This window comes from Hippopotamus amphibius, chromosome 5, assembly GCF_030028045.1.
Source record: "Hippopotamus amphibius kiboko isolate mHipAmp2 chromosome 5, mHipAmp2.hap2, whole genome shotgun sequence".
In the NCBI taxonomy this organism is placed as follows: Eukaryota; Metazoa; Chordata; class Mammalia; order Artiodactyla; family Hippopotamidae; genus Hippopotamus; species Hippopotamus amphibius.
In genome coordinates, this window is record NC_080190.1 from 17,213,710 (window position 1) to 17,237,048 (window position 23,339).

Below are 23,339 nucleotides of genomic sequence, written 5' to 3' on the forward strand. Positions count from 1 at the left end.
GGATTTATTCACTTGCAACCGGAAAAGTTTTGACAGAATAATTTCAGAATATTTTAGTGATCATTTTACCCTAAACAGAAGTTGGCCAGAATTCGGTGTCATCTTTTTGGGGTGCTTGATACAATTAAGAACTGCCCCAGCTGTTAAATTCAGAGTAAAATGATACATGGTTGAAGTTCAGCAGAAAAATTCAAAGGAAACCCCTGTTGAGGCCTCATTAGCTTCTGTCTGGTATTTCTAGAACAACTTTTTCATTTAGAATAATTTTCCCCTGTGATTCTGCATCACGTCTCTCCTGTCACCATGCTCACCTGGCCCCCTTGCTTTGCATCACAGCCAGGGAGAAGAGAACAAATTCAGGGCTTGGGCAGTCTGTCAGGTACCATGTCACCCGTCATCAATGCAACAGCTCTTCACCACCATTGGTTGGTTTGGCATTACATGCTGTATAGCATTCAGTTTTGACCTATGAGAGCATTTCAAGAAATATTATAACATAGGGGCTTTGGAGAGAGGTCACCCCTCCCTTAGAATGTCTGAGAGGTGGGTTGTCATAGCAAGCCACCTGTGCAGCAGGAAAGGCATGGCCTTTCTTTGGGTTGCAGGTGTGTCTGTCATCACGCCTACCTTGAGTTGGAGGCACCCCTGCAAGATGCAACAGGACTCAAAAAGAGCTTGGAGTATGAAACAAGACTGCAAGAGCGGCTTCTCACCATTGGAAGGCACAGTGATGATGGAGAGACCCCTAGGGAAAGGCTGTGCTTACCATGAAAGCCCCAGGACCACAGTGAGGCAGCACCGACGGGGGGCTTTGCATGATAAGTAGGCAAAGAAGCCAGCTGCTAAACATGAATCAAATAAGCAAGTCCAGGCAGAGAGCAGCAGTCTGCAAGGACGGAGAGTGTCGGATACGATACTACCAGGGGTGGGGACCAGGGCAGTGCAAGATAGTCAGGGGCGGTATTTGAAGATGAAATGGGAAGGCCTTCTTTTTACAGGACCTGTGTGTCACCTCCCTCCAGGGCACCATTCTCATCCTCATGCAGAGGGAGCTGCCCACTCTGGAGGTGTGCAGCCCACAGCCTGCACATCTTCTTTCCCCAGAGGCCATGCTGCCAGGGGGCAAATGCTGGGATTGGTATCAGATGAATCACTTCTATAGAGGATGTAGAGCCAAGCTCTTCCCCTGTGTGAAATTCAGTTTTTTTCTTCAGTGAAAATAGCACTGAGAACACCCACTTTTCTCTCCAGGTGCAGAGGTTTGATGAGTTATCTGGTAAGTTTGAGCACTGGAAGGAATTGTTGGTTAAATCTACAACAGAAACTGATTTTAAAAAAAGACAAAAACAATGGATTGTTCATTAGAAACTAGGCTAGTGGGAGAAAAGGAAATGCTGAAACCTAGGAGGAAAAAAACAAAAAAAAAAAACCAAAAATGTTGTACAAGAAAGGGAATCTAGGGCACTTCCCTGGCGGTCCAGTGGTTAGGACTTCACCTTCCAATGCAGGGGTGTGGGTTCGATCCCTCGTCAGGAAGCTAAAATCACACAGGCCTCTCAGCCCAGAAACCAAAAGATAAAACAGAAGCAATATTGCAACAAATTCAATAAAGACTTTAAAGAACAAAAAAAGAAAAGAAAGGGAATCTGTTCACAGATTGCACTGTAGGTTGTAGTAGAATGATAATTACATTCTCAAAGTGTCAGCACTGACCACAGTTAATTGAAAATGTGGTTTAGCCATATTAGTAAGAACAAGATGTTACTAAGTAGTGGCTGAGTTGGTATAAGAACGTAGCAATAAGAGTAGCAATAAGAATTTCTTAAGACTAAGAAATGTAGTGATGAAGACCAGGAAAAACACCAAAAGTTGAACACATCTGCTTATGGTGGGCGTGGAAGGGTGGGGGGTGGGGAGACAGGAGGAGAGGTAGAGGCAGGAAATTGCCATCGTGCGTTATAAGTACGAGGGTGAGTCAAAAATTATCCACACTCTGGCTGTAGAATTGATAGAAGTTTTAATATAATGGGAGGGCGCATAATTTTTGACTCACCCTGGTATATGTTTTTTATGCATATAAGCCTTTTTCGTTTCTTAAACTTTTATAAAAATAAAAACGTATGGGAGAAAACGCACACTATCCTCTTCATATCTTTATTGTCAGGATTCATTTAAATGAGATAACGTGTGTAAAAAGCTCAGAAACGTTAATTGAAGGTCCATTGATCTGTAAAGTTTATTTAAATAGCAGGGTAGGCGCACAGGCCAGAGCCAAAGGAAAATAAAACTAAAATGTAGGCGGTGAGAAGAATTAAATTTATAGCTGGATGGAGAGGCAGTCAGACTGCCTTTAGCTGAGATTTTCAGGAGAGAACAGATTTGGAGCCTGAACTTGTAAAGCCTTTCCCTGTATATGTTCATGTCTTTCTCATTTGTCTCTTGTGGTTCAATTGCTCCATTTACCTTGGTAACTTTGTATGATTATCCTGGACGCCTTTGGGAAGTTATAGGTTTGCCTGGAAACAAGTAGCGTTTATGAGTGGGAACTCTGCAGCCCGACTGCCCCGGTTCAAATCCCAGCTCTACTGTTACTAATTGTGAGACCTCGGGCAAGTCACTTAACCCCTCCTGTGCCTCGGTTTCCTCATCAGAAAATAAGCATATCAGTTGTACCAGCTTCACAGCGATTTGTGAAGGTTGAATCAATTAGTAGCTACAAGGCATTTAAAGCAATGCCCAGCGCCTAGCAAGAGCTCAGTAACTGTTTGCTCTTGCAGCTATTGTTATCACTAAGCCTCTGGACTGAGTAAAATTGGGGGGTGGGGCAACGTGTTCATTGGGATGGAGTTCAGTGATCAGATTAGTTTCAGGACCTGGGCAAGTAAACAGAGCTGGATGGGTGAGTTGAGGAACCACCCACTTCTGCTGGCCTGGCCAATCTCTTCCCAGTTCACCTCAAGCAGAGCAAGACCTTGTAACCCTTTGTCCCTATTCTGGGACCACACGAGTGGCTTCCTGTGGCCAGTTATTCCTACTGTCCTAGGATAGAACGTAACTAAGGAGCTTTACAGGCTGGGTTTTGAAGCCCACATCTCCTGAGCAAGCAAGCTGATGATCCTAGTTCATCTTTCCGCTGTGGTATGAAATGAGATGTCTGATAATGATTTGGTTCAGGAACGTGTGGACCTTATAAGAACGGTTGTTTCAGAATGTTTGAGGCTGGAAGCTAGCTGCGCCCAGGATTCTTGCCGAAGAAGCTGTCCGCTAACTGTGCACTGGGTCCTCCCCATCATCATGTCATGTCCTGCTCTGGGGACACTGCGTTTCGCTTTTCCAAGGCTCTGATGCCACCTCTGTATTTGCCCCCAGGTCAATTCAACTGGAAATTGTGCTCCTTTGTGTGGTTCTCATTGAGAGAGAAGCTTCGCCAGAGTTGATCTGAAACTGGTCTGCCCGTAAGCTCATTCCTTCAGCTTTTGTTTTTTTTCTGAGTCATAAATTTAAGCAAGTCTTGTATCTTATGTGATTAGTTGAGTCTATTGACATCATCAAAATTACCTAATTGATACATACTATTGGTGAACCCAAGGCATTTAGCCAACTTTCAACTTCACCCAAAGGCTGTTATTATGGAAAAGAGACAGAAAACCAGGCTAGTGTTAAGTGAATGAATGCATTGAACATACATTTGCAGAGCACAGACCTTGTGCCAGGAACTATGCTAGATCCTGGGACTACAGTGGCAGTAACCTTGTAGTAAAGAAGACAGAAAAGAAAGAAACAGGATGTTTAAATCATGGTAAGTATAAAGCAAGTAAACAGAGATGGGGGGAGCAGGGAAGCAAGGAAACCGACTTGGCTGGTCCCGGGAAAGCTCTCAGAGGGTTGGAGTGAGAGCTGCTTTAGGGTGAGACCAGAAGAGGAGGAGCCAGCCCTGCAAGTACCTGGGGGACGAGCCTTCTGGAAGGGAAAGGGCACATGGAAATCCAGAAGCAGCAGGAACTGGAGCTTGGGAGGATGCAGAGAGGGCATGAGAAGAGACCAGAGAGGTGGGCGGGCCCCACGGGCTACTGTAGGGCACCGCAGACACTGTGGCAGAAGCTACTTGGAGGCCTTAATTGGTGGTATGATCTGCTTGAATAAGGCCCTTAGAAGATCATTCTGGTCGCTCTGTAGCAAAGGGATTGAACACGTGTCAAAAGCCCACACTATCTGAAGACACAGACTCCATGCATTCTTCCTACCTGTCCCCTAAGCCCCTCCTAGCACTCTGCTTGGTGAGGGACCAATTACTCAGAAGTATATCCTCTTGTTTCTAACTTTCTGGCAAATATCCAGTGTGGACGTACCTCTAGCAAGTTGTGTTTGTGAAAACTCCCACGTGAGACGTGAACTGGGTCGGATGGTATCTCATGCGATTTTTTTTCTTCGGATGGGCTCTTTCTCAAGAGGGCAGCAGAAATGGTGTTAATGAGGACATCTGTCAGGGTGGGGGTGTGCTGGTGAGAAACAGACATATACCTTAGTGGGGAGGATCCCATGCGTTGGTAAGGTGTGAGATGTGTAGAGGGTGTGGGGAAATCCCTGTTTGTGTGTATACGCTTGTTCCTTCTGATCGCTGTGCGGGTGGTGAGAAGCTGAGACTAACAGACACTAGTCAAACCTGCTACTTAAAGTCAATAGAGACAGAAAATAAATTAGTGGTTGCCCAGGGCTGTGCAGAGGAAGGATAGGGGCGTGACTGCTAATGGGTATGGAGGTCTCTTTTGGGGGTGATGAAAATGTACCAAGAATACCAAAATTACACTTGTGGTGATAGTCACACAATTCTGTGAATAAGAAACATTGAATTGTGCACTTTAAATGGGTAAATTTTAGGATGTGTGAATAACATGTTGATAAAACAAAATATTCTATTTAGAGTCCTATGGGTTAAACTGAAATGATGACACCAAAAACTGTACGATTCATTGCGTGCGCTTGAATATTCACTGGGTGTTACCCAGCAGAAAAGCAGGTGTTTGTTGCTAAAAGTCACAGAAGACAGCAGAGCCAGAAATTCAACGTATTTGTGTCTCAGGTGGAGCTCATGGTCATTTATTTGTGATCAAGGACCTTGAACTTCAGCTCACCATATCCCCACACTGAAGCACCACGGGAACCACCAGGGCTTGTATTTGATGAACATTCACTATCTGTCAGGAAAAGTGCTGTGCACTTTACATACATACATTAACTCATTTATCCTAGTAAGTGTCAGAATAGGATTTTTCCCCGTTCTACAGAAGAGGAAATTGAGACTTAGGGAAGGAACGTAACTTGTTTCAAGATCACAGAGCTAAGAGGGGTAGAGCTTGGATTCACACGAGGTCTGTCTGACCAGAATCAGGGCTGCGACCAGAATCTCGCTGCTGTAGGGGACCCTCCCCAAAAGCCATCATGTTATAGCGCATGGCTCCCAGTTTGCCTGCACTGCCAGCTGGAAGAGTCTTAACTCAGGTCCTGAGAAATAGGCCAACTATGCTCTGATTATGTCACTCATTTCAAGACCTCCACCCAGGGGAGTTGAGGAACCTTTAGAGTCTGTTCCTTAGCTTGTCCTTCAAGGATGCACAGGGCAAACCTCATTCACCATCTTCTAGTCCATATTGCCCTTCGCACACTATGTACTTCAGCCAAACCTGGGGTCCTGATGGCCCCCAAATGTACCCCATCCCACCCCTCCATTGTGTACGATGCCTTCCTCTTCCTTTCTACTCATTGAAATCCTGCCCTCCTACCCTTCCTTAAAGGCCCAGATGAAAGGATGCTTCCCTCTTGAAATTTTTTTTCTGGTTTCTCTCTCCTCATTTTACGCTTTTATTCCAGCACATGATTCACTCTGTACCTGTATTCCCATTCATATTTTCTCTCTCTCTCTCTCCTCTCTCTCTCTCCTCTCTCTCTCTCCCTCCCTCCTCTTGTCTGTCTGTCTCTCCTCCACCTCCTTCCATCTAACCTACCCCATTAAACTGTAAACTCTTTGAAGGCAGGATCTGGGATTTTCATGAATGTCATGGGAGAAACGCTACCATTTTCCCCTTCAACTGCTCTTTCCCATGAAGCCTCTGGGTCAAAGGGATGCGCAGTTAACCACGGCTCTCCCTCCTCACGGCCCCAGCTCATGCTGCCCCTGCTCCCTGAGCTGGCCTCCCTTTGTCACCATTCACCTTCCGCCCACTCCGTGGTCTCAAATCCCACTCCCTCTTCCCTGGAACTCTCTCCAACTATTTGTCCCAGCCTACTGCATGCTTCTCTCTGCCGAAGTCCCAGCATATTGTCTGTGCCTCTCCTATGGTCCTAACCTCCCAGGACAGCTCTCCAGTGGTTTTCTGTCTGCACTGACCAGCTGTGCAGGGAGGGCTTCCTGTGTGCTGTGCACAGAACTGGGGAGGGCATGGGTGGTCTGTCTCCAGAGGGCCTAGAGCAACACAGCACACACTGCGGCTCTCATGTGGTCAGTATTTGTTGACTCTGTTGATAAGAAGTTATTTCCCAAGCACTGGAAGGTTGCATTTAGGAGTTTTAATGGAGACGTTTATTTAATGTCTCTCTGTCCTCTCCCCACCTGGTCCCATGTTGAACTTCAAAGGTATTTTTTTCTTTTCCAGGGATAGTCTTCACTAAGTCTAAGCTTTGCTAAACTTTAGGAAATAATCTCTTTTCTCCCACTGCCGCAGATGAATCCCTGAAGTTAAATGAGAGTATGATCGAACCACCCAGGGTCAGGCTCTCTGTCACCTGGATGACTAGGAAAATACCTGGCAAGGTGACAAGTGTAGATTATGTGTGTTTGCCTTTGCTTGCAAAGGTAACACCGGGCAGAGTTATGTCATACAGAAAGCTTGAACAAGCCAGAACTGAAGTTCTGGAAGGAGCCTAAATACCTAGAGAGTCGTTCCAGCATTTGTAAGATCATGTCTGATTCTGCACGTTGGATGCTGTGAACTTTGCTTTCATCTTCCCCGTGGGTGTGCAGACCCTGGAGAGACCCGGGGGAAGGTGACTGTGCTTATTTATTCACAGAGCGGGAGTGGGAGGGCCACTTCAGAAAGGGCTCAAATACTTGTTTCTGAAATTTATGACCACCTGACCTAAAAGCCTCACATTGCTGTTTACTAGCAGGTAACCTGGGGCACAGTGGTGTGCTAGTCAATGTGTAACAACTGGCTCTGGGAGTGGGCGCGGGGCAAAGCCCTGATTTGTAAAGTTTGCCGATCTCCGTGGTGTAAATACCCGCCCCGTGGCTGATTTCCAGCCACTAAGATGAAGTCACTGAGCACACAGTTGGGCAGAGCTGTGCACGGCCAGCTCTCTGCAGCAGGCAAGAGCCCGACCAGCTCACCACTCCAGGGGCAAGGTCCTTAACATCCCTAATGCTCAGTGAGGTCACTCTGAGGTTGATGGGATCAAGGGAGATATTACATTTGAACACATTTTGTAAATTGCTAAGTACCATACACATATTAACCATTTTCATTAGTTTGTAATTCCTGGGAATTACTAACTAGTTAAAAAAAAAACATTTTAATAGAAGTAGAAAAAAGTTAGTTAAAAACAGCACGTAAGTAGAAGCAGAAAAAAGGCAAAGACAGCTAAGAAGCTTCCTGTGCTGTTATCAGACTTCAGTTTATACCTCACAGGGACTCTTCAATCAACATCTTGGTTCTTTGGTTTTTCTAAAAACCCTCTCACATGCCTGAGTTTGGAATGAGCAGGGAGAAGACAATGGTGGTACAAGGGCTAAACTAAACCCCATCCCAGGACCCTAGGCCTAAATGCTGATAGACTGTGACCCTCTTTTTTCATCCATATTCCCCGAAATGGCTCCAAGGGGACCACGGTCCCTCCCAGTCTTGGAGTCAGCACAGAGGTGGCTCTCTAGCAGTCCAGAAAGATGTGGTATTCTGCCCGCAGGGCTCAGGCTGAAGCCACAGCCCAGTGTTTTGACTTGATCCATTTCTAAGTGGAATTGCCAGTGCAGGGTGGATCTGAGATCCCCAGGTGACCTTCAAAGGCTGTATCACATTTCAGAAGAGATTTTTGTTTTACTTTAGAAATTCCTGCTGGTATGGGTTCGTGACATTCAGCTGACTTGGGGCTGTGGGGGCTCCCATCAGGAGATGACCTCATGTTGTCTCCACGTCCACCCTGTGAGGTGTTCTCAGCTCTTCTGTATGGTCTTGGGGAAGTGGAGGCGCACCGTAGGAAAGGCAGGCCTGGGAGTCAGGTCTCCCAACTCCTGATCTAAGGTCCCTTTGAATTACTGTTTGGGAGGAGAGGTGGGGCGTTCTACCAATGACTGTGCTCCAAAGCTAAGTTACTAAGTGCTGTCAGAGAGGGGCGAGGGGAGGTCAAGGAAGGGTGTTGGCTCAGTGAGTCATTGCAACCAAAAGGTGTGTCACAGGAGTCACTCTTTTAGAAGCAGGAGGATAAGACACCAAGCTGATGGTAAATCCCTTTCTAAGATGAACCTTCATACAGAGAAGGCAGATGTAGCACAGCAGGGCAAAAGCATCATATGATTTACGTGGAGGAAATTTCCTGGCTGAATTATTATAATCCTAGTACCTACTCTTTGCCTTGAGGGAATCAGATTAACTGGATTAGAGCCTGGGCTGTTTCTATAATCAGGATCCCAGCTGACCCATTGCTGACGGTGTCTTTTATGTTTGGAGGAATAGCAGAGACCTATTGCGTTGCCTGACAAAAGGCAAATCAGGTATCGGGAGCTCTTAGATGTGAAAAGCCACAAGTGGCAGGGAGCTAGGACCGAGCCATCCTACTGCCCGCTGGGAGTGTTTGTGCCAAGGCGGTCCTGTGTTTTGTGCCAAGTAATAATCCTGATTACCAGACTAACATGGTAGAAGAAAATCAGGTCGCGGAAGCCAGTTCAAGAGAAGAATCACTTTAGACAACTAATGACACAGTAAGAGTGTGTAGCTGCACGTAACTACCACTTGCCACAGCAGGAAATGGACTTTTAGGTTAACTGCAAATTAAGCACTCTATGCGTTTATTTAAACTCCTGAGTTTCTTGATTCCTAGGCTCAATACTAGTACCGTTCTAGCGTAAAGAAAGGGAGTAAGAGGTGGAGAGAAGCGATAGGAGAGGGGAGAACACACCTCTGTGATGTGTGTTTACAATTAAATGGGAACTAATGGGGTAGAAGCTTAGAGAGTATTCTCAGTAGTGAAGCAGTCTCTCTGAAATGTAAGCTCCCAGGAGAATAGGATTCCTGTCTTTAGGCAGAAACCAAACTTACTAGCGGAATATCATTTTGTGATTGCAAATCCAGACCAGTCCTAACCAGACAGTTTTCCAACCCGGGCCTCTGCTCAGGGCGGAGGCTGCAGGGAGAGTCCTCCTGATGTCAGGATGCGTTCCCTTGCTCTGTTACCCTTCCTCTGGAAGTGTTCTTTTCCCATAAATTGCCACAGCCTGAAATAACTTCTTTTTATGTTTGAAGTGTTATTTCCCATCTGCTTATTTACTAGCAGGTGTTACCTCTGGGATTATGATGCAGCTGGGTGTTCACCGCTTCTGAGCTGTGTAATCAGAATTTAGCATATCGCACTAGCTTGGTTTCCTTGTACGCTGTGTAAGACTTTCCTGTGGAAATCCCCTACCCGGTGCTTCTGAGCATGGGCTTTGGAGTCAGACGACTTCCTAGCTGTGCAGTCTTTTTTTTTTTTCAAATTTTTTATTTTATATTGGAGTATAGTTGATTAACATGTGGTGATAATTTCAGGTGTACAGCAAAGTGATTCAGTGATATGTATACATGTATCTCTTTTTCAAATTCTTTTCCCGTTTAGGTTGTTACGTAATATTAAGCAGAGCTCCCTGTGTTACACAGTAGGTCCTTACTGGTTATCCATTTTAAATATAGCAGTGTGTACAGGTCAATCCTAAACTCCCTAACTATGCCTTCCTCCCACTCTTCCCACCTGGTAACCATAAGTTCATTCTCTAAGGCTGTGAGTCTGTTTCTGTTTTGTAAATAAGTCTTGAACAAGGTATTTAACTCCTAGCCTTGGTGTCTTCCTCTGCAAAACAGGAATAATAAAACAGTACCCCCGAAAGGCAGTTGTGAGGATTATCTATGATTGTGGGTATAAATCAGTTATCACAGGCCCTGGAACATAATAAGTGTTCAATAAATTCTGTTTGTTATGATAATAGAATGGTATTTCAGAGTTACATATTGAGATAAGTTCAGGAATCTGTAGCTTCCTTTGGGAGATGCCCCAATAGTGGTATTGGATGGTAACTGTGTTTTCCCTGATCCAAAAATTGAACTGAGAGGTACAGAGAGAAAACTCAGGTTATATGAAATCAGGAATATCCTATAAGTCTGGAAAAATCGACCATTGAGCTTGCGATTTTGTAGGGTCAGGACTGATGCATTGTGAAACAAAAGCAAAGTAAACACAAAACAAGAGAAAATTAAGTGCTGGGTGACAGTGCAGGTATTTAGTGCTTTTGGACTTGGAGGAGAAGGAATTATTTTATCAATATCAGCTACAGTGAGAGCTTCAGAAGAGCCAGGATGTGGGCTAGGGCCCGTGTGTCGGGTCGGATTTGAGCAGGTGAGAAGGGGAGAAGCTATTCCAAGTGAGACACAGAACGTGAGTGAAGGTGGAGAAGATGAAGACCAGGAAGTGGCCAAGAGGCCTCACTAAAGGGGGCTTTGTATGTTTATACGAATGGATGGTAGAGGATTTTAGTGCCCATCTTTGAGGTTGGCCTGCCAGAGTTCAAAACCACTCAGCACAGTGAAATGTACTCAGCAATGTAGTTCCTTCTTAAATATCTAAATAGCTCTTGTGGGTCGTGTTATTGAAGATCTCTGAAACGGGCAAAGAACTTTAGACTTGATGGATTGGGACTGAGAGAGATAATGGAAGTTATTTGTTTTTATTTTAATAAACTTTATTTTTTAGAGCAGTGTTAGATTTATAGAAAATTTGAGAAAATAATACACAGTTTCCGTATAGTAACATCTTACATTAGTATAATTTTTTTTGTTAGAGTTAATGAACCAAAGTTGACACATTGTTAAGTCTATACTTTGTATTTTCTTGGTTTTATCTGATGTCTTTTTTCTGCTCGGGGAATCCCATCCAGGACACCGCATTACATTTAATCGTCATAACATTTTAGGCTCCTCTTGGCTGTGACAATATGCCTTTCCTCCTTGTTTTTGATGATCTTGATTTTGAAGAGTACTGGTCAGGCTTTTGTAGAATGGCCCTCACTTTGAGGATTTTCTCATGATTAGACTCGGATTATGAGGTTTGGGGGAAGGAGGTCGCAGGGGCAAAGTGCCAGTTTTCATCACATCCTATCAAAGGTACATATTATCAACAAGACTTATTGATGTTGACCTTGATCACCCAGGTGAGGTAGTGCTTTCACATTTGTCCACTGTAAAGTTTCTCTCCCCCCCTTCTTCCAGGCTGTCCTCCCTAGAAGGCAGTCACCAAGCACAGCCCGAACTTAAGCAGTGGGGAGCGTTGCTTCACCTCTTTGAGTTGCCTGCTCTTTGCCAGGGAGTAGGGAAGTCTCAGCAATCTGAGAAAAAGCAGTTGAAGGCTGGATTCATGTAGTGAGAGAAGGGATGACTAAGGGAGGTGAGACAGAATTTCTTGGAAGATGAAAGAGAGGGTGGGATCCGGATGACTGCAAGGTTCCAAGTGTCAGTGATTAGGGGATTGTTTGGGCGTAAAGAGCACTGCATTGGTTTATCGCCAACTCTATTTCATGGCTGTGTCACCTTGGATGAGTCACTTTGTTCCTCTGAGTCTCAGTTTGCCCATTTTTTAAATGGGCTTGACAGTTCCTGCCCTTCTTGCCTTGTAAGGCTCTCATGAGAGTGACGTGAGGCAATGCAGGTGGAAGGGCTTTGAGAGCCATCAAACCCACGTGGTTTCAAAGGCTGGTGAAGGGAGTGATGGCGTTAATGAGAGGGAAGGGCACTCGGGAGGGGGATTTGTTACCTGGGAGATCCTGAATAATTCAGATAACCTGGGGCACATTATAACTCACATGGAGGATGCTGTCATAAGCTCGTGATAGTCACCTGCTCAGGAACGTTTTATTTCACATATGCTTTCTCAGATGTTCTGATTCTGGTGGTCTAGTTCCGTGGTCTGTCCCCCAGATGGAAGGAATTTGGGTAAGACGAGGCTGGTTCTGGAATATTAGGAGGGGCTCTGCCTTATCTTTTCAGCTTTCCTCTTACAGCCCATAATGGCCTCTGCTTGGGGGCACTGAAGGTAACAGGTTTCCTTAATGGTCTCAAACCGCATCCCACCCTACCACCCCTCACTGCAGCAACCTTATCGCCTGTGATCTCTAATAGGCATTTCCAAAGTAACACATCCCAAATGGAGTTGTGGCTCTGTTCTACACTGAAGTCTTAGGGATGAGGCTGACCTGCTTTGCTTGACTGTGAAAGGCGGTGTGAAACTTCTCCGCCTTGCAATAGGCTGTTTTCTCTGAGTCTCCAGAATCCCTCCAAACTGGATATCATGCAGTGGAGGAATCCCTTTACCTTTCCAGGAAATTAGACTCTTGGCTCTCCATACACATTTCCTCATTATTCAGAGCACATGCAACCATGCTTTTAGGTTTTCATCGTACTATTCTTATTTTAGCAAGAAACTGACGAGCCATGGACGATTTTAACCATGTCTGCCCACATTCTAGGGCAAATCACTGACTACTTGGTCCAGCAGAAAGATCTGGGAAGCCCGAGTGCTAAGTGTACCTCTGCCCATAATTCGCGGCTGACTCTGGGAGAGGAGTGTGAGCCCCTAGCTCCTCACTCTCCCTGTCCGTCGAATAAGCAGGGACCACCCAGGCTCTGCAAGATGGGGCAACCGAGTGAAAATTAGCAACAGAGCCAGTTGGCAAGTAAGAGGAGTGCGGAATGCATGTCATTTTTGTATTGCAACTGACTCCGCATATTTCAAAAATGTAGGCTTGAGCCAATGAACATACTTGGTATTAATCAAACTGCCAAAGGAAGTTATATAAAAGAAACCTCTATTGATCTTGAAAAAGCGGAGAGATTCTTTTGTCTAGACTGATTTGAGTTGGGATGAAATAAGTACTAAGTCTTTTTTGGTCTTTGGATTCTGTCCTCTAACAAGCAAAGCCCATTTCTTCACAAGGAGGTGGTTCTGATGTGTGGTCGCCTGGGCTGACATGTGAGGGAAAGGCAAGAAAACATGATACAGCCTCTGCTCACCTCCGGGTGAAAACCAAGGTCATCTCTGGGCACGGAGGATTTTGCCGTGTAATATATATTTCCAGAGGGAAATGCTTGCAAAATGCAGATGCTGACCCCAATTCTGACCTTCGTGACTGGTGCCAGCATTTGCATCGGCACCTTCGTTGAGACAAGGGGAAGAGCCAGGACGTGAAATGATATTTTCCTCCCCTCATCATTACTCAGCATAGCTGGCGTGCTTAGCTAGAAAAAATTCAAGTGTCAAGAGAAACCGCAGTGCAGTTTCTCATCCAAAAAATGCATTCTCCCTCATAGGCAAGAGATCCACCGTGTTCTAATATGGTTTCTGAGGTGGATGGTCTCGTGGGTTACTTTTTTTCACCCTAACTCTTCTCTGTAACTTGCTAAACAATATTGCCTGAATTCTAAGGGGACGATAGTTGTTAAACTGTAATGTGCATAAGAATTACCTGAGGAGCTTACTAAAATGATAGGTCCCTGACTCCCACCCCTAGTTCAGCAGGGCTGAGGAATCTGCATTTTTAATACCTGGCACAGGGGTCCTGATATAGGGGATCCGCAGAGCCACCGCAAGGGTTACCATCTGGGTGCCATGCTCAGCTAGCAGTAGTTTACTGCACACAGTGTAGAAGCCTTTATCAGCCAAGTCCTAGTTGCTGCTTTTAGCACAGCACTTGAGCCTGGCTAAATGAATTATTGCCCTACTTATAACAGTCAGTGCTGGACTTATAATAATTTCTGAATTAGATGAATAGCACAAGAGGAGCATGAGCTTGGGAGTCAGCAAGGCCTGGGTGTAAATCTTTGAGGCTCCACTTTCTGTTACTTGAGCAGGCTGCTCAGCTTCGCTGAGGCTCAGTTTCCTCATCTGTCAAATGGGAACAATGTTACCCACCTCACCCAGAGAGGGGTGGTGAGGATGGAATAAAATGACTTATATGTAAGCACCTGGCACTTAGCAGACAGATGCTCAATAAATATTATTTTCCTCCATTCTTATAGGAAGCAGGAATTTGAAACAAACAAATGGAAAACCTTACATAAAGCAGATATTGTTAAGGGAGATTTGTTTTTAATGCCCAGGTGAATAGATTTTTGGCTTTGTTACACATCACTTTAAAAGTCAGTGGTTGTTTAGAGATCTTGGAAGGATGCCCCTTCTTAATTCCTTTAGATACTACTGACTTCTGTGGTGAATACAGGTTTCCAAGAGAGATCCCAGCAGGCAGATAAGGAAATGCAAGGGTATCATGGTGTTCGTACCTTTGCCGAACACTTTGGGATCCAGTGCGGAGAATTCGGATCAGGTGTTTAACCTGAAACTACACCTGCTCCTAGTCTAAATCTCACAAGAAGAACCTTGTTGCTGAGAATTTAGCTAATAATGGATTATTTGGACTGTCTTGTTCAAACTCTTTCCAGGCGAAATGAGAACATTACAGTGGTCTGAGACAAACAATGCACTGTTATACTCGTGGTGTACAGAGAGCTCCTTGCTGTGAGGTGCTTTCTACATTCAATTTCAGCAATTCCTGCCCACATTCCCGCCTCCCCCCGTCCAACCGGATTTTACCGTTTGGAAAAAAAAATCATCTTTGTTCTTTGTGTTGGTTAATTAATTTTAGGTTCACTGTTCTTATCCCGTATCACACTCATACAGGTACTTATGTAATGCGAGGGTGAGTCAAAAATTATCCACACTCTGGTTATATGAAAACATCTATAAGTTCTATAGCCAGAGTGTGGATAATTTTTGACTCACCCTCACACATTTCTATATATCACATGGTGCCTCCTTCTGAGGACCCAAATCAGAAAAGGAATTTAATAGCAAAAAGCGCCTTGCTGTGTTCTCTGGATGGACAAACTGCAAGTTCAGTGAAGACCCCTGGGTAGTGTCAAGTCACAGGTGTCCTCTTACTGCCTTCTCTCTTGGTCCTTTGTAAGAGGAGCCTGTAATCCTATTCCTGGGGCACGGCGGTCACAATAACTTCTATTCTCTGAAGGCCACACTCTGGAAACTGAGAGTATAATCCCTGTAAGCCCCATCGTATGATTTTAGAGCCTTGGAAAGATCCTCGACATCCTCTGATCCAACCCCCTTTGTTTTGCAGGAGAGGACACTGAGGTTCAGAGAAACCTGCATAGTTACTAATTTACCTTTTTAGTGACTGCCTGCAGTGTGTGTATTAGGAACTGTACACACAGTAGGTGGCTCATAACAGACCTCCAACAGGTTAAGTGAGTTGCCAAATGAAGATCCGGAATGACTCTCTGGTGGATGAGGAACTAGTCAGCTCCAGCTAACTAAGAAGGAAATAAACGTTGACTGAGTCCCTTTGGTGCACGAGCGTTCTGCTATGTTCTGAAGAGCTGGGGGAAGGAAAGGGGAGTAAAAACGGGGAGAAACAGAATATGAACTTTAATAAACGGTCCTCATCATCAAGGAACTTACAGCCTGCCGTGAACGCCTGGCTGAAAGGCACTTTCTAAGTCCAGATAAGGACATATCACATAATATTGAACCAACAAGATCATATACTTAATGACCCAATTACATAGTGCTGGAGAAGTTTGGGAAGAAGAGAGAGGACTTCTGGCTGCCAGAGGAACAAGCCCAGTGTTTTCCCCACTGTTCTGTTAAAGCTGCAACGCTCTTAAGGATCTGCGTGTCCCGTGATTGTGATGTGGGGGCAGGGGCTCCCGTGGTGCTTATTGGATCAATATATGGCTCGTTTGATACTAAAATGATGGGTATATTTATGCTTGCCCGCAATGACCCCTTTTGTAGGAATGCTTTCTACTCTCATGGCTCTTCTGTTGTTTTCCTTTCAGTGGCCCACCCTCAGGACCCTCACCACCCGTCAGAGAAGCCTGTCATTCACTGCCACAAATGTGGGGAACCGTGCAAGGGTGAAGTGCTTCGGGTCCAGACCAAACATTTCCACATCAAATGTTTCACCTGCAAAGGTATGGAGCCCCCGGCCTCTGGGCTGTGTGGCATGTCCTTGCCTAGGAGGCTGCCCCATCCCCTTAACTCCACCGCAGGTCACCAGATGAGAAATGAATGTGCTCCCAAACTTTGGAATTGCTTGCCTTCTCTAATTTGGGAATGGATTAAACTTAAGCGGGAGACTGAGCTCCCCCACCCACAAGACCAGTGGTACACAGGTCTTTGGGTGTTCACCGAGGTTCCTGATCCTAGGAGGGGAGACTGATTGTGGAAGAGCAATGAAAATGAAGTTTTGTGTTTCATTTTTTTCTTTTTGGCCGCGCCACGCGGCATGTGGGATCTCAGTTTCCTAACCAGGGATCAAATCCCTGCCCCCTGCCGTGGAAGTGGGAGTCTTCACCACTGGACGGCCAGGGAAGTCCCAGGTTTTGTGTTTTGTACTTTAAATTTCTTAAAAAATTTTTTTTAAAAATTTTATTGAAGTATAGTGGATTTACAATGTTGTGTTATATCTGCTGTTTAGCAAAGTGATTCAGTTATACATATACATACGTATTCTTTTTCATATTCTTTTCCATTCTGGTTTATCACAGGATATTGAATACAGTTCCTATTCAATACAGTAGGACCTTGCTGTTTATCTGTACTTTATATTTCTTTTCCTCTGAGATGAGGGATTCCTGCTTCAAAGTAACTGTGTCCCAAAGCCATTTTTTTTTTGCAGATTTTATTTTATTTTTTTAAACTCTTTATTGGAATATATTTGCTTTACACTCTTGTACCAGCTTTTGAGGTACACCAAAGTCAATCAGCTGTGTTTATACATATATCCCCATATCCCCTCCCTCACACGACTCCTTCCCCCACTCCCTGTCCTGATCCTCTAAGGCATCTCCCATCATCAAGTTGATCTTTTGTTATACAGCAACTTCCCACCAGCTATCTATTTTACAGTTGGTAGTGTAAATATGTCTGTGCTACTCTCTCACTTCGTCCCAGCTTCCCCTTCGCCCCCCGCCCCAGCCCCGTGTCCTTAAGTCCATTCTCTACTTCTGTATCTCCACTCTTGTCTGTCACTGGGTTCATCAGTACCATTTCTTCAGATTCCATATATATGTGTTAGCATACAGTATTTGTTTTTCTCTTTCTGGCTTACTTCACTCTGTATGACAGACTCTAGGTCTATCCACCTCATGACATGTAGTTCAATTTCATTCCTTTTTATGGCTGAGTAATATTCCATTGTATATATGTGCCACATCTTCTTTATCCATTCATCTGTTGATGGGCATTTAGGTTATTTCCATGTCCTGGCTGTTGTAAATAGTGCTGCAATGAACATTATGGTACATGTTTATTTTTGGATTATGGTTTTCTCTGGGTATATGCCCAGGAGTGGGATTACTGGGTCATATGGTAGTTCTATTTTTAGTTTCTTAAGGAACCTCCAAACTGTTTTCCATAGTGGCCAAAGTCATTTTTTATAGGAGGACTAAGATTCAGTGCTAAGTCACTGGCTCGTGTGTGTGTGTGTGTGTCAAGAAGTGAGAATTCAGCAAGAATATTTGGAAGGCCTCTAAGCAGAAAAATACCCCCCATCTAAGAAGCTACCCATTTGTGGTTGATTTCTCTTAACAAGCCCGCCCCCCTCTCCCCTCTTTGGGTGTACAACTCTTGCAATCTATGTATGAAATATGCTGTCCTGTTATTCTAGAGCCAGGGCATGGCCAACTGGGGACAAAAAGGAAGAAGGGAGTAGTTTCCGTGTGTTTTACTTGAGCTGAGGGCATGTCTGGGTAGCTCAGACTGGGGCTGAGCGATGTGGGAAGAGATGGAAGAGGGGCAAGACTGTGGGCCTGCTCTTAGCTTTACTCTGAGCTCTGCTTGTGGTACCCACCCTCATCCTTGGAAACGGTGTTTCATTTTGAGTCTCTTAAGCTACGAAGTGTCAGCGTCACCATCTTAAGCCAGCTGTCCTGGGGGCTCTCAAGTAGGTACCAGGCTGCCTGCAGATCCTCAGACACGTGATCAAAGGCGGGGAGAAAGCTTTTCTAGAGTCCACAGCTGTTTCTTTCACTGGGCATAAACTTTTCAGGAAAAAGAGCGCTAACGTGTAGCTCAGGTGAGAAGATGGAAGGTAAGGAAGGGCATGAGTTTAGCTCCCATTGGGCGTGACAAGGATTACAAAGGCTACAATGCACATTGTATAGAGAGTCTTTAATTCCCCTGGAAACCCCTATGAGTAAGGACAATAAATCCCCAGTTTTCAGGACCCAAGTTGGTTATCAGGAAACATCAGGATCGCACCCAGGGCCTAAGTCCTCTCATTGATGCTAAAGCAGCTCTGTGGTCTCTGGCAAGTGACCCGCCTCTCTGTGTCCTTATCTGTAAAAGAAAGAGATTAGACCATGTGATATTTAAAACACCCCAGGTCTGAAGTTTGCCGATTCCATATACACATATAACCGTATTTTTATGTAATATAGAACCCAGAGGTACTGAATTAGAACCTCTTAGGTAACATGTCAGAGAAAAAAATAACTTCTGGTTACATCCAGATTGGCTAACTTGGAGGTAGGCATTACATTTTATTTTTTGCTCATAGATTTCCTGAGACATGGCTTAAGGGGTAGATTTGGTATGACATACATAGAAAATATAAACAAAGGCAGCCTTGTGTGTAGTTTATATTTCTAGTTGAAAGTACAAAGTGTTAGTCTCCGGGTAATTACTGTTCAACACATCAAGATATTAGAAGACACATTCATTTATCCCCGGGAGGTGGAAGCTTCCTTGCTTTTCTTCTAGTTTAAATCGAAGGACTGAATATAAGTTATTTATGTTGGAAAGTTGTACCATATGTACTTTGTTTCATGCTCTCAATGTGTTCCTGAAAAGTTGAATTTTTGTATAAATTAAATCATATTTTGAGAGCACTTGTTATTCGTGGGAATTATTTTTAGTTTAAACAAAACTTTACTAAATTAAATGCCATCTGTTCTTGTAAATTTGTATTTTCTCGTAATTAATCTGTCAATGTCTACTGTATTATGTCTCCAATTTTCTGGGGTCACCCCTTTTTTTAACTATCCAAAGAAAGTGCTTTAAGCTCCCCATGCCTTATACTCTAGCAAGTTTATGCCTTTTGCCCAAGATTCTCAAGTAGTGTTGTCCAATAGAAACATGATGCAAGCCACATATGTGATTGTGAATTTTCTAATGGCTATATTAAAAAGGTATAAAGGGGCAGGTGCAATTAACTTTCATGATATATTTTTTATTTGTCCCTGTATACCCAAAATAGTATCATTTCAACAAGTAATTAAAATAAAAATTATTGAGCTATGTGACATTCTTTTTTTTTTTCCTTCATACTCGCTTACAGCAAATCTCAGTTGGACTAGTCAGTCACATTTCAGGTGTTCAATAGCCACAGCTACTTAGTAGCTACAGTATTGGACCATACAGTTCTAGAGCGTCCTCGAGGTTTGCATTCTTGTGGCCCCCTCTGCTCTAAGTTCTTGCCACTCCCAAATTCTTGGTCTCCCCCTTACGAGTGCTGCCCCTTTCGCGTGGGTACCATTGCCCTTCCTCCTTTTCCCAAAGTACCACTTTGCAAGGCAGCTGTTTTCAGCAGAGTTTACTGAATGTCTGAGATAATGGAGGGAGTTATAGTGTAGAATAGGCAACAACTGCCCTAGTATTCTCCTTCTTTCTTTCCTTCTTTCCTCCCCTCTTTCTTCCTTTCTTTCTTTTTCTTTCTTCCTTTCTTTCTTTCTTTCTTTCTTTCTTTCTTTCTTTCTTTCTTTCTTTCTTTCTTTCTTTCTTCTTTCTTTCTTTCTTTCTTCTTTCCATTAACTAGAAAAGTCTATAAACTTTTTAAATTAATTAAAAGACTAATTTTTAATTAATTAAAAGTAATTTTTAGAGCAATTTTACATTTACAGAAAAATTGAACAGAGAGTACCAAGGAGGGCCATTTCTCATACTTATTCAGAACCTCATCTGCCACCATCTTGGTAGGGCTTCCTCTCTCTACAAAGACCCTTCTCCCCTCCATCTCAGGGACCCCAACTTCTTTCTCCCTCATTGTCAGATCAGGATTCTAAATTACCTAAGGGTCTCTACTTTTTATAAGCTCATTAGGAGGGTTTCCCAGAGGTAACAGAAGTCTTCTCTTTGAAGAATGCTGTCTTCCTCCTAACCCAAGTGGCCCAGACTGCAGCTAAGTCTTAAAAAAACACTTTTGTTTTCTTTGTGTTACATCTAAAGCAGAGGTGTCATATTTACACAAATAACAAGTGTTGGTGAGAATGTGGAGAAAAGGAGACCCTTGTGCGCTGTTGGTGGGAATGTAAATTGGTGCAGCCACTATGGAAAACAGTATGGAGATTCCTCAAAAAAGTAAAGATAGAACTACCATATGGGATTCAACTATTCCACTTCTGGGTATTTATCCAAAAAACATGAAGACACTAATTCAAGATGCTATATACACCCCTAGGTTCATTGCGGCATTATTTACAATAGCCAAGATATGGAAGCAACCTAAGTGCCCATCAATAGATGACTGGGTAAAGAAGGTGTGGTATACAATGGAATATTACCTCATCATCGGAAAAGAATAAAATCTTGCCATTTGCAAAAGAATAAATAAATCGACCTAGAGGGTATTATGCCAAAGGAAATAAGTCAGACAGTGACAAATACTGTAGGATTTCACTTATATGTGGAATCTAAAAAACAAAACAAATGGACAAACATAACAAAACAGAAACAGAGTCATAGATACAGAGAACAAACGTGTGGATGCTGGGGGGAGGGTTGAAGGGGGAGAAGACAAATAGGTGAAGGAGATTAAGAGGTACAAACTTCCAGCTGCAAAATAAATGAACCACCGGTATGACATGTACAGTGTGGGGAATACAGTCAATAATTATGTAATATCTTTGTGTGGTGACAGATTGTAACCACACTTGCCGCGGTGATCATTTTGAAATGCATAAAAATGCTAAATCACTATGTTGTGTATCAGGAACTATCAGAGTGTTGTAAGTCAACTATATTTCAAAAGCAAACAAACTCATAGAAAAAGAGATCAGATTTGTGCTTACCAGAGGCAGAGGGTTGGGGAGGGGGAATTGGATGAAGGTGGTCAAAAAGTACAAACTCCCAGTTATAGGGTAAATACGTACTAGAGATGCAATGCGCAATGTGATAAATACAACTAACGCTTTTATATGTTATATATGAAAGTTAAGAGAGTAAATCTTAAGCTTTCATCACAAGGAAAAAATATTTTTTTCTATGTCTTTAATTCTGCATCTGTATGAGATGATAGATGTTCACTAAGCTTACCGAGGTCATCGTTTCATGATGTGTGTGAGTCAAATCATTATGCTGTACACCTTCAACCTATACAGTGCTGTGTGTCAGTTATATCGCAATAAAACTGAAAGGAAAAACAAAACAAAGCAGAGATGTCATGTTCAGATCGTGAGCTAATGTCCCAGGATGGAGGATTTTGGGTGGAGAGCATTTGCTAAAACAAGCCTGAGCTTTTGGTCAAGAGCTGGCTGAGTGTGGGAGGAGCATTCAGGTTCTGACCGTGATTTCCGGTGCAGCCAGAATTCCTCCCTCGAATTCTCTCCCCTCCTTTCCACCCAGCTCTCCTTCACACGTATACTGTGGCGCCAAAGGCTTGTAGTTCTTGAATGGGACCAGAGGTGGCTTTCCACAGTTAGAAAGAAAGCTCTAAGATGCAAATGCCTGTGGAAATAAAAAGCAGAGATGAACTCTTTTACTAAGAATGGATTTTGAAAGAAGAGGGAGAAAGAGGATACTGAACATCTTACACAAGAGCTAGGCAAGTATGAAGGTGGGAAGGGGTTGCAGAGGAGGAATTAGAGTTCATGGCACAAACTTAAACCAATAAACAGTCCAAGACTTCATAGGTTTAGCTGTAACGGGGTCAGAGTTGGTGAGCAGGAATTTTGTTGGTGAACCTATATCACTTCCTGAAATGTCTGACATCTTGAGATCTGGTGGTCCAAGAGTTATGTATGCAATTATTGAATGTCAGTGGAACACATACTGCATGCAAGGTATTATGCTAAATGCTGAGAATAGAAAGAGCACAGCATGTTTGTGTGCTGACACACGTACATGTTTGTGTGTCAGAGAGCTCATGGGGTATTTGAAGAGGTACATACATAAGCAGTATGTATTACACTGAGTCATAAGTGCTGCGATGGAGAGAAATATAGGATATGGACAGGAGCCAGGGAGATAGATGCAGAAGGGGGATATAATGGTAGTCCAGGCGGAAATAATGTAAGGTAGCACCAGGTGTGATAGGGACTCAAGGACAGATTTAAAGGACATTTAAAATTAAGGTTGCTAGGATTTTATGACTGATTGAATGTGAGGAATGAAGAAGGATCCAGGTTTCCAGTTGGACTGCCTGGGTGGACAGATGGTTGCCACCGACTAAGGAAATACAGGAGCACTGGATAGGCTAGTGCGGGGTGAGAGTGCCGGTTGGGATACACTGAGACTGAGCACACATGGTCCATACAGAGTCTCATAGGCTTAGCACTCCAGAGGTTCTGGTCTGGGGACTTCCCTGGTGGTCCAGTGGCTAAGACTCCCACTGCAGGGGACCCAGATTCGATCCCTGATCAGGGAACTAGATCCCACATGCCACAACTAAAAGATCCCTTGTGCTGCAACTAAGACCCGGAGAAGCCAAATAAATAAATACTTAACAACAACAACAACAACAACAAAAGAGGTACTGGTCTGTGTTGGGAAGAAGGATTTGAAAGTGTTTGGCAACCAGACAATGGCGGAAGCTCTATGAGTGTGTGGAATTCCCCTGGGAAAGGGCAAAAGGCAGGAACTGAGAATAATGATGCCAGCGTCTGAAGGAAGTAGAACCTAATTTCCGCTTGTAACCTTGGAAGATGTACCCATCTGGTAGTAAGATGGGGAGAGTGATTTAATTAACGGATGGATTCTATAATTAAAAGAAAAGGAGGTCCCCAAAGCTTCCACTATTCTTTATAATAACCCAACGGAAATAA

General features: G+C 43.8%; 1 protein-coding gene across 12 annotated transcripts in view; it reads left to right on the forward strand.

Moving 5' to 3' along the window:
* The window catches only part of ABLIM1 (actin binding LIM protein 1), a 298,002-nt gene that overhangs the window by 135,088 nt on the left and 139,575 nt on the right, over nucleotides 1-23,339 (forward strand). For all 12 annotated transcript variants that reach the window (XM_057735888.1, XM_057735892.1, XM_057735890.1 and 9 more), the window contains one exon: nucleotides 16,137-16,271. In XM_057735888.1, coding sequence (XP_057591871.1) covers nucleotides 16,137-16,271 — 135 coding nt within the window. Of the gene's footprint in view, nucleotides 1-16,136; nucleotides 16,272-23,339 lie in introns of those variants that run through there.